Here is a 12,238-nt window from a genome sequence, read left to right on the forward strand (position 1 = left end):
AACAAGCTGCATAAAGAGGGGTTATATATTATTGTGGTCTTTATTAGTGATTAATTAATCGGTTTAGCCAGTCTCAAGGTGGCAACAACTCAAGTCAAAAGTAGGGAAAAAAGTAGAAGACTGATATTTCCACCTGCTTTGTCTGCAGTCGTTGTTGTTTTAGACAACCACAATACACGTAAAACTAACAGTGAAGTGTTAAGGCAAGGCCACACTATTCAGTTTTAGCTCTGATCCTCCATTCACTGACAAATTCTGGATATTGCTGACAAACCCGTTACAATCAGAGGCAAATTGCTGTATGCACCCAAAAGCGAGGATTGCAAACTGCTCAAAGATGTGATGCAGAGCTCAGTGAGAGGTTACTAGAGACTTGTTGCCACCGAGACAGATATCAAACAGGTTTAATATCTGGTTGTGTCTGGGACAACTCAAGAAGCCACGAATAAGCTATAACCAATGACAACAGGCACAGCACACCAGGCTGAGAGCTGCAGACACGGGCTGAGAGAGGACTGGATAGGGAGACAGAGGAGGGAGAGATGGAGGAGCAGAGGAACAGCAGAAAGTATAGAAAGAACGCTCAAATATAGAAAATAGAACTACTACAACTTTTATATGTATTTATATCTAAAAATGAGCACAAAGTAATTGTAAAACCACAGTGGCTATTAAGTTCTAAAATGAGCTCTGCCTCCAGCAGCACTCACACAGCTCTGTAGAAACACATCTGATTTTGCGAGACAACACATGATGCACACTGATGCTTCGGGACAAATAATCTAATATCACATCTACCCTGCTATTCATGACAATTTGTAGTCTCACTGTTTCCTCCATATGCAACTAGAAGCGATGGTGCTCTGCTGATACACATTTTCAAGATGAGGAGGCTGGATGCTACGTATCCGGGTTAATTAACACACTTATGATTAAAGCATATCTTTGTCTCTGTCCTCACTGTCAAAACTTTATTGGTTGCTATGGACACTTAATATCCTAGTCATATCTGGATGCAAACACAATAGTAATGTGCTTCACACTGATGCTTCAGTGTAAATGATATAATTTCATTTGTAGCATGGTTTTGTGACAAAATGTAGTTTGGAGAGCAGACGGAAGGATTCCTTTGGTGAAATGACCCCCTGTCTCTGATCAGTCATGTAGTATGCAAAGCACAACAACTTCAAGGCTCATGATTACAAGACAGAGTGGCTTAGGGTGAGCTGCACAGTGATCTGACCACTTTGAAAGTCTTGTATTGTGGCCCAGGCATAATAAAAAAATCACTAAGATCAGTGTTTCCTTAACTCCGGTAATTACAGGTTTTCTACCGGGAATATCTGTTGAAGCCCAACATATTTAAATCTCTAGTCATAATGTCCAGTGAAAAGAGACGGCAGCCTTGCATTTGTTTGTCTTCACCTCAGACTGAGCATTTTTCTGGCATTAGTTCAAACTTCCAATAACATTAAGACAAAGACCTATGAGTAAGTATATCAAGGCAAATCAGTGACTGAAGCCTTAATATCAGACTATGTTGCTACACTGTGAGAAACAACAGAAGATGTATTCTATATAATTATAAAACCCAGTGGAAGAGTGTCCAAAACCTTGTAGCCAATGCTAACCCAGATTGTATGAATCCATCCGAAACTTTTGCACAACAGAAACAACAGCACTGTACGATCTCCTGGCAGTGAAACCATCTCCTGGCAAACATATACGCAGGAATGTGTCAAGGCCTTCAAATTTGAATAGAATGGAGAGCCACGTCAGACAATTTGGCAGGAAGATGTTTCTCTGGCAGAGACATGATGGACGTTTGCCATAATGCACACATGTTGAACAGAAGAAGACATGTCACAGCCTGACACACACTGGTCACTTCCACTGAAATAGTGAGCCATTACTTAACTGACAGCCTGATGCTTGCTCTGTGGTTTCTGTGACTGACATTCATTTACACACTTTTGCACTTTTGGTATTTATGAATGCTTTTATTCAGTGGCAATGCAATGAGTGAACATGCAGAGATTCAGTGTTTTGCTCAAGGACACACTGATGAAATCATGCTGGTTAATTCTGGCAGTTGTGGGAATCAAAGCCTTCAAGGCTTTACCTTTCAAGGTAATGCAGTTTGCTGATGTGTTTCAAGTGCAGTCCTCACTGCTGCGCTTCACAAGTGACTGAACAAATAACGTAAAAATATTAAGCATATAATGAATGAATAATAAATAAATAGTAGGGGTGTAACGATTCACTCATGCATCCGATGCATCGGACTTTAATGTGTTAGATATGAGTGCATCAGTTCTGACACCCTGTATTGGTAAAAAGCTGAACATGAATCGGAAACAAATCAATGCGTCACCATCGATACATGTCATGAGGACCCGCATGTGTTTCATTTTTGGAATCAGGGAGCTGCCGCTGTAACTTTCCTCCGTTTTCTCTCCTCTTGTCTCTGCCTGTACCACTCTGGCTTGACGCCTGCTGCCGCGCTCACACAAAACAAGCGCTCTCCCCTCCCTCTCCTGTCTCCTCTTCATTTACTTTAAACAGGCCGCGCAGAAAATAGCGACAGAAGTGTCATTGTACCACGTCGCACACAAGTGTAGAATAACTTTTGGGTATTATATGAAAGATGAGAAACACTGCTGCAAATCATTTATGCAAAACGTGTCCGACAGCAAACTACAGAGCCAAAAGTCTGACCCACAGAAACGTATCACTGTGAGAGCAGGTAACACAGAGCATCACTGTTCCCCTACACTAATCAAAACCATAGCATTCTTCATATGAAACAGAGTAGAATATCATCCTACAGCAAAAATACTAATCTTTTAAACAGTTTTAAAGTTTGTTCACAGATTCTCATTTAGGCTACAGTATCTCATTTACACATGAGATTCATAATAAAATGTTAACACCACTGCAATGTCTTTCTCTGTCTCTCCTCTCACTGTATTTAGTAAAACTATCAGTCAAGTGTAGCATTAATTGAATGAAAATGTAAAGATTCACACATTGCATTGTCTTGTATAAAATCGTATTGTGACAGAGCTGAATTGAATCAAAGTGAATCGTTGGCCATTTAAAAATTTCTAAGATATATGGTATTGTTGAACATGTGTGGAGATACGTATTGAATCAGTCTCAGTCAGTGAGATACACACTCCTAATAAGTAAATAATACTTGAACAGCTCAGAAATCATGTCCTTTCCAGTAGGGTGACATTAGCACTTGGAGGTTTTGGTAGCAATGGTACTTCTAGTCCAAGCAGAAAATTGAAAGAATGAAAGCATGGTGACTTTGGATTAATAATGAATAACTTGGGCTAATAATATACAACACATCTATCAAGTGTTGCAATGGTACTATGACGATTCACAGGTTAAATGCTGAAATATAAATCACATTCCTACACCGTAGGGATCCATGGTGGGACACCTCAAAGGAGAGGTGTACATACACTTTGGTCTGGTGAGAGTGACAGTGAGTTTATGAAACAACTGACTGCATTGTGTGTGTGTGTGTGTGTGTGTGTGTGTGTGTGTGTGTGTGTGTGTGTGTGTGTGTGTGTTCAGAGTTTCTGCAGTCCTTGATTGATGTACTGTACAGTAAAAACCTCTTCCTCAGAACTCTTGAACCTTCCTTGTCTTGTCATGTGGCAGTGTGTGTAGCATTCTTGATTAGCCACGCTTGTATGTATCCAGATAGAATTACCATGTAATCAATAGCGTCTCTGTGTTGTTTCCAGTGTACGACTCTCATGTCCTCGCCACACGTGCCAACATGTCACTCTTGCCTTATGACAGTGATTTCAAACCACATCACATTTTAGTAGACTGGTTGACAAAAACACATTCTTGCTCAAAAGCACCGGCCTCAAGGGAATACTAACAGAGTGTCTAAGTTAGGGTTACATTCATGCTAAAGTTCACTCTGAGTTGTCTTTGACTGTTGGGGCTGCACCCTCTTGATAGTAGCTAAGGGATAGAAAAGTGTGCCTCACATACTGCACTCTAAATATTTCTATGCATCAGAGGCATGAAACCAATAACTCTCTGGTCACTATCTCATATTTCTAGACATTATAACCATAATATAGCATAACACTGCATAATAATTACCTAACACATGTACAATTGCATCAAAATGATTTAAGGGCAAAAAGCAGAAACTAGCACTATAGAACACGGGATTCGATCCTTTCTGAACTTGTTGCATATATGATCTGTCAATCTGCTGGGTTTGACACCTGTGACAAGTAAACCTTGCTGCCTGACTACTGAACTTTGCTCCTAACCAACATGGCAATTCAGGCCAAGCTCTGAGGATTGATACTTTCATTTGCCACAAGAAGAAGACTGTCTGGTGCATCCATCTCAATTAATAACCTGAGCAAGAAACATGGAGTCACATAGTGGCACGTTCAAGAGCTAGTCAAAAACTAAAAATACAGAACTGGATGCTTGATAAAAATGTGTCAACAAGATATGTCATCAGAAAAAACATGAACCTACAAGGTAAATGAGCAACAACAATGCCTATGTGCAACTATACACACACCGCAGACCTTTCCACACAACACTGCACAGAAGGTCTTATCAAATCATATAACACATGGGCTTAACATGCTAAAAGACACTGTTATAAAAGATACAAGAGAGAATGAGGGGAACAATGAATTGTCAACACTGTAACCAAGTGCTTAGCAGCAGCAGAAGGAGTGAGATATTAAACAATTAAAGCAGGCAGATCCTGCAAAGCCCCATTACACCAGCATGTATGTATCAGCTTAAGCCTTAATAACAAAAATCATGGGTTTCTCAGATGCTGGACAACAGTTATGAATGGATAAAAAATCATGCTCACCAGATTGACTGTTTTTTTGTTTTGTTTTTTTAAGACTAGTCCACTCACCTGTGTTGATGATGAAACAGACTAAATATGTATGACAAGCAGGATAAGTGTCATGCACCTACATAAATATGGTACAGAAACATGCACATGTGTCAGTTAATCAATTTCAAAAGAGGTCAAACTAAAAGTTTAAACATTTCTCCTTATCGAGTGCCAGAGAGGTTTTATTTCCACCTCTGACCTGAAAAGCAATTACCTGCTGCAGATGAAAGGCAACCGAAAATATTGTTCATTTTTCATCAAAAACGCTAAATATCAAGTTTCAAAGGGGCAGTATTAGTGCTTCATTTCACTGGCAAGCACAAACACTGAACTCATTAATGTTTTAATGGTTAGTCTGAATTGATTCTGGAGTCTGAAATGGGTGTGTGAGTGGAATGCTGACTCCCTCTGCTCCACAGAGGAGTTGACTACAACTAGGGCAACGGATAGAGACCAAAATTTACTTTACAAACATAAAATATGGCAGGAAACTAACCCAATCAAAGGCTACTGATCCTTCACTACTTCTCCTGCATCTCAATGAGGAAAATGTTAAGCACGCTGCCCAAAAAAAACATATCTTTTGCTTGTAGAATCTGAAAATGTAGAGGGGGAAAATAAGGTGAACCTTTCAATAATAGCAAAATCATTGATTTGTTAAACTAATGTGTGTCAGGAGCAGTGCCCTCAACATTTCAAACATTTCAAATATGCTTGTGACACTCCCAAATGCTCCAATGGCTGCGCATGTAGGAGTAGCTCCTTCAAACTTTGCTACTTTTCTCCTTAAATCTGTTATTTTTTTGGCTTTATTATCGAAAAACGCATCACCTATGACAGAAATACACTGGTAGACATGGGAAAATGAGGATGTAGGGGTTTGGATTAAAGAACAGTGAACTCTGAGACAATTAATAAATGCAGTCTGCATCTTTCAAACATGCATTACGATCAGGTGAGTGTAACGCTGCAGGTGACCGCCCCAGGAGACAAGAACAAGGCTATAAGCTGGGACTAAAGGCTGCTCCTGAATAATGTCCAGCCAATAAAATGAAATAGACAAAATGGGATTCAGGCTGGCCAAACAGCAGAAAATCAGAGACAGTTTGTTTCCACACAGAAACATGCTCTATAGCATTCTGGATTGGGCCATTGCTCCAGAGGGGCAGATCACACTCTGAGCTGACAACACACGCAGGAGGGAGGAAAACTGTTTTTACATCAATTAGGATGTTGAGGATGTCAAACATATGCATATTTACATATCTACATACATATATGTGTATTATGAAAGAACTACAACTGTAATTTCCTTATACAGCCCTGTGTTGTATAATGATAATAAATTTCCATGTACCCTACATTCTGACTCCACTTAAAAAGGCAAATCTAAAATACATTGAGAATATTACAGCTAAACTACTGTAAGATGTAAAACAAAAAGATCCCATCTTGAGGCCACACCTGAGACCACTGCAGAGGATTCAAGCATTAAACCAGTTTATCCTGGCTAGATGAGAACACTCATGTGAGCTCACACTACATCCACATGATAAGAGTCAAGCAACAGATCACACCTACCACTGCCTTCAGATAAGATGGTACAAAGTAGTCTAGGGCCTCTAATGAACCTGTACCTCTGTGTGTATGTTACATTGAGCACCAATTTTTCATACTCTGCTCTTACAGGACACTAATTTTCTGACAACTGCTACACACAGCTATTTCTGTCACTTTTCATGTGAGCACTCAAGAGAAAAAACAATAAAGGCCCTTCAAGAAAAACTGACTTGTTTGATTTCCAAGGTGCTCATTCTGATTCTGATCAAGTATACCCTGACCATAAGGCATGGCAACCACACATTCAGAATCACATACAGAACAAACCCTTGAACTTTTTACCTACAGACTGTTTGAAGTGTCCAATATTATCTAGACTTTAGAGATTATTCTAGTGTGCCTTTGAGCATCGGCCAAGAGTGCAAAATACTTTTACATTTCATACAATGTACATTCAAAGCACCCACATCTTTCATGTATGGGTGCACATACATAGGAACACTGAAACAAAACAAGTGTTCAGCCTTTCTTCCTGTTACTGATTCCAGAAATGAAAGGGTTTTCAAAAATCACTTCTGAAGGCTTCAGGATTTGAGATCCATTTGAGCTCTGGGGACTGTTTCCAGTCTGCATAGATGGAAAGTTTCCACTGCAACAATAACATACCGTACTGATGAAGTCCAAGGAAGGCAGAACCCGTGCGCCAACGCTTTCTTGCACACTTTGAGCAAGGCGTGTGCACATACACACAAACATTGACTCAAAGACAAGCAGAAACCCTGAGGCAAAACTCTCAGTCAGACATAGAATGCGAGGCAAACACTTCTTGCATCAGAAGTTATTTAAATATTATTTTTTGAAGTAAAGCTGAGATTTCGTATGAGTGATAGCATCACAGTAGCCACACAAAATAGGTATGATCCAACTATGAAATGATGACAGTCTTTTTTCATGAAGTAGTCTACAGCCAAGCATTATATACACGTACTTCTTCAATTGAATAACATTAAAGAGCCCTGTTCAGATTGCAAAACAAAGCATATTACTGACTGTGCACTGAGCCCACCCACCCTTTGCTCTGGGAAGAGATGTACATTTTTCTCATTCCATTCTCCAACACGTTAACATCTGTCCCAGGTCTAAGCTCTGTGGGGCTGGGTTAGTCACGCCTACGGCAAGCCGCTTGAGAATCCATGTCTGCAGGCTACATCTTTGCTTTGCAAGTCCCCGCTTTTCACTCATTACAGGACAAATAGCTTGCAGGCTTAGTTGTAGCATATGTCCACCTATCTCTCAACTTTATCTCCACTTCTCAAGACACACCCGATACCCCCTCCACCTCCTTACAGTGTACATCATTCATTCATTCTTTCCTACAGAAATGACTTTAGGTTGGACTTTTATACATAAAGATTGAAACCATGGGAGGAGCTGCTGTACTAAAGCAAAATAACTTGCTAAACATAATGGGTATGATATTGTTGTAGATTATGGTTGTCATTTCTAAAACAGTTCATTGTATTAGAAGTGGAAGGAATGAGATGACATTGGCTGTTTACAACTTCAAAACATACAGGTGAGGGCCATAAAATAAATATAATAGACCCCTTAACTCATTATGTTGGACAGATAAGGACTGGATATAAGGCATTGACGAGACATATTGTGACAAGTGGGAGATAGAGAAAATTCTGCTACAAGAAAGTTGAGTGACTTTTCACAGATGTTCACATTTTCAGCTGATATACTATGGAAGACCATGCAACAAAGTTATAATGCAAAATACCAATTTAAAAGAATAATAGTTCCAAACTTCTCCCATAGTTCCCCTACTTTCATTTAAGTCAGAGGTCAGATCAGATTCCCAGCAGCATCCCTAGAGCTGGTAGGTGTTTAGTGGTTTGCTCAAGGACATTTCAGGAGAACGAGGGCGGCTTGAACCCAGCCCTTCAGGTTGAAGGGAAATCTCTCTGCCTGCCTACTCAAGACTCAAACCAAACAAATTCAACATTGGTGCTCAAGAAAAAAAGAAACATAGCAATTTTACAAGGCAGCCGGCCCCTCCCAGCATGCAGACATGCCTGCACACCAAGGAGACTGAGTGTGTAAGTGTCTGTGTGTGAATTATGGCCACCAGGAACGAGCTCAGCATTCCAGCACAGACAGAGACACACAGTTTTCATGGGGGTTAAATGACAGCACTGTGGTTGACTGTTATTCCCCCCAAAACTCACCATTTCTTAGTGCATTCCACCATCAGTTCCTGATAGGAAGCCACGAACTGAAATTTGGAGGCATGCTTCCCCACACGTTGCAGTCTCTTCCAAACCGAGGCCATGTTTCTTTGGGAACGGGTGGTTTCTGTGTACCTATCCCGCCCTGGACTTCCTTCTTTGGGCTTCCCTCGCACGAAATCACGCTAATGTTTATAGATATCTGAGCATATCCAACCCGCTTAGATGCATAGTTAATGTTTTACCGGAAGCACATTGATTAAAAAGATAAGACTGCACGCTGTCGTGGCTGCTGGTCTTTAAAAGCTGTCTGATAAATCCAAATTTAAAGACACGGAATCTCTGCAGCAGTGGTCGAGGTCTGATTTGACGGCGCGCATGATGAAAATTATTCCATAATTTCGAAAGGCATGATGAGTAATCCACCGGGTATAAACATCATATTTCCATCTGGTGGTATTCCTGCAAGAGAAAGTAAAAAGCCACAGTCAGTAGAGCAACAGCCAGACTATAAAGCCCCGGCATACCGGAGTGTCCTCGCTGATTTCTAACGTTTAATGCCAAGTAACTCCACTACACGTCTCCGATACAGGGATGCTTTGTCCTGCTGTGTAACAGTTTTCCCGTTACTGCAGCCTATAGCAGTGTAAATCACCCAGATTATCTACACCAACAATTTAACACTTTGTTAATATAAAAATGTTGAGGACTCCAGTAGCAGCACTTCTGCTGCCAGCACAGTATACCGGGGGTCTATTTACTGGCGTGGCAAGCTAACTTGGGATGTTTGATAATAAAATATGAATTCATGCATTGGAAAAATGACAGAGAAATAACGACATTACACTAAAGCAAGTTGTGTTAACCACGCTGTCTAGTTAAACTGCACCGACAGACAGCACCCGAAACTGTGAGTCAAATAAACATTTTGTAAACATGGAATATTTGGTGGAATGTCTCTAAATCCAGGGAATAGCCAGAGCCGCTGCGCTCCGCTAACCGGAGTGATTCAGCTGCTATGCTAACGACTTAACATGTGAAACTAGGTTAACTGTGACTGTGTGACACTCACCTTACTGTGATATCCAACGCATTATCCGTTTAAGTGGCCTTATCGGCAGTGTTAAGAGAGGGCGAACTGTCTGTAACAAACTAGCAGCCGAGCGAGCGTAGCCCGCTTGCAAGCTAATTATCGCTCTCTTTGCAGCAGTACCAACACCAGCCGTGCAGCTAGCTGCTAGCCTGCTAGAGACGACTGCTAGCCATCACAACACTGCACGAGCGGAAACCGTTGCTTGCCACTTGACACATTTGCTCCACAGGTAACCGCGAGCTCCGGCAATCAGGACTGAGTCAGACGCGACATTTATTTATATTTGTCCCAAAAGTTAAGTTAAATAAAGTATTCAAACCCCAGGCACGAATTCTCACAGCAAAGTAGTCCAATTGTTACTGATAGTTTGACGCTCCATTCCTCTAAAGTGCATAACATTTTCCAGCACTTTAAAAGTTTCCTGTTCGGGGCATTAAAAATAAAATCGATAGTAAATTAACAAAAATAATTGTGACACATGGTTGCTTTTTTAATCACGAAACCGTTATTGATCCAATTACAGTTTGTATTCTTCTTTGAAAAGACAGTTTAGAAATATAACTATATGTCCTTTTTGTTCTGAATGTGCCAAATTGATTTTATTTTGAAAGCCAATCGCCTTACTTCCGGTTATATTCTAGGTTTATCTGGCGAAATTGACGCAGCTTCGCCTCTCCATCATTTCGCCTGCCGCCTGGATGACTGAAGCCTGAAGAAACGCCCCCGGACATCAGCCATTGGTGGGATTATTGTGCCATTTACAGGTTGTTTACAGATTCATGAGGCATTTCTAGGCTGTTATTAATCACACCGGTCAAATCCAACATCCATCAAAGACATTTAATCCTTGACTATGACTGTAGATAAAGTCCTTTCTGGTTTCTTGGTTTTTCTTGGAATAATTTCTGCTACTCTGAAGACTCCACATTTGCCAGGGTACATACAGTAGATAAAAATATCGATTAGTTGTGTATAAAATCCCAAAAGTTTAAAGCTCAATGCTTAGTTGTTCAAAAACAACTGTCCTTTATCATAAACTTTTCTTATATAAACCTGTGTGTAAAAGTGATCGGGTACAGGGAAGACAGCAGCCTAACTGGCCAAATATTTTCAAACATTTGGGATGAAAACCAAAATTTAGTTCACCCAAGACATAGTGATAATAGCATCAAAGTTAATTCCCTCAGGTTAGCGCTAATGATGATGAGACTTCCATTTCCTGGTCCTGTCACATTAATAAGCGAGTGTTAACCTTGTACCCCTGCATGCCGGTGGGTCTTTTTCACATGTTGAGAGGAAATAAAACACCTACCATCCATCAGAAATCAATACCCCCTCCTCTACACACACACACACACACACACACACACACACACACACACTGCCACACACATCCTTCACCCTCCTCAGTAACAACCACAGGCTTGTAAATGCATAGCAGGGGAAGCAGGAGGAAGGAGGAGGAAGGAGGCTGGCACTGCAGAGGGAAAGACAATATGAGGCAGATTAATTTAATCTCAAAAAAGATATGGGCGTAATAACAGGAAATTGATATCTTATCCTTATATATGTTGCTCAGGGTTGTACACTGCAAGAAATGGTGGATTTCTTTTTCTTTTTTTCTCTGACCTGATTACAGACACAATATATAGTACTGTAATGCTGAGTCAAATTCAAATCAGCAGAGAGATCAAGCAGAACATACATTACAACTGTGCAAAATGTATATGTAGCATACTATTTATATATTACAAATGTTGAACAAATGTTTGATAGTATTGTATATTTGAAACTGTATAATGTAATTGCACATTATGTTCTTTAGTTACTTTATTTATGTTCTTTTAATACCTTTCCCTATATCTTTATTTATGTTTTTAACATTTTTTACATGTTTCAATGTTTAACTGCGTTCAGAGTGGAAGGCAAGAAGGAATAATTTGTTTTTTTAACTGTACATATGACAATAAACACTTTGACCTGACTTGACTTGTTGAATGTAAATGAACACAATGCCAGTGTTTGTGTTGAGCAAAACATTCACCCAGAAGCTATATCTGCTGCTGAACTCATAGCTGAAAAAATCTGCAACACTGAACAATGAAAAATCAGCTCTGGGGTTCAGATTTGCTCCGAATTTGAGTTAATCTATCCTTCACAGGAAAGTTATTGATTTTGATAACATAATGCTGCTGAAAAATAATAAATGTGCAATTTCACAAAATTGGAAATAAAAGCATGTATAAATAAGCTTGCAGAGTAATGTCTTGCTATAATGTACAATAGATAAATGATCAATGTTCTGTTTTGAAAGCAAACTCCTCATGTCTGTATTACTGTCACAACACAAAGCAGTATTTCAGCTCGGCTTTCATTCAGATAGGTATTTTGTTAACTGAGAACATTTCGGGGTTTAGGGTCAGAGCCGATTTGACAGCA

The 12,238-nt window shown here is 40.0% G+C and overlaps 1 protein-coding gene across 6 annotated transcripts in view; it reads right to left on the minus strand.

The window, feature by feature from the left end:
• The window catches only part of ehbp1 (EH domain binding protein 1), a 174,772-nt gene extending 164,589 nt beyond the window's left edge, over positions 1 to 10,183 (minus strand). For 2 of the 6 annotated variants that reach the window (XM_084735309.1, XM_084735310.1), the window contains exons 1-2: positions 9,779 to 10,181; positions 8,707 to 9,168 (exon numbers count right to left, since the gene is read on the minus strand). In XM_084735309.1, the coding sequence (XP_084591435.1) occupies positions 8,707 to 8,810 (104 nt within the window). In that variant the 5' untranslated portion in view covers positions 8,811 to 9,168; positions 9,779 to 10,181. Of the gene's footprint in view, positions 1 to 8,706; positions 9,169 to 9,778 lie in introns of all 6 variants that reach the window. The other 4 variants (XM_084735308.1, XM_084735307.1, XM_084735311.1 and 1 more) reach the window with 4 other exon arrangements.
• Between the last annotated feature and the right edge of the window lie 2,055 nt (positions 10,184 to 12,238).

Source organism: Lutjanus erythropterus, chromosome 14 (genome assembly GCF_056507025.1).
Source record: "Lutjanus erythropterus isolate fLutEry1 chromosome 14, fLutEry1.hap2, whole genome shotgun sequence".
Classification (NCBI taxonomy): domain Eukaryota; kingdom Metazoa; phylum Chordata; class Actinopteri; order Lutjaniformes; family Lutjanidae; genus Lutjanus; species Lutjanus erythropterus.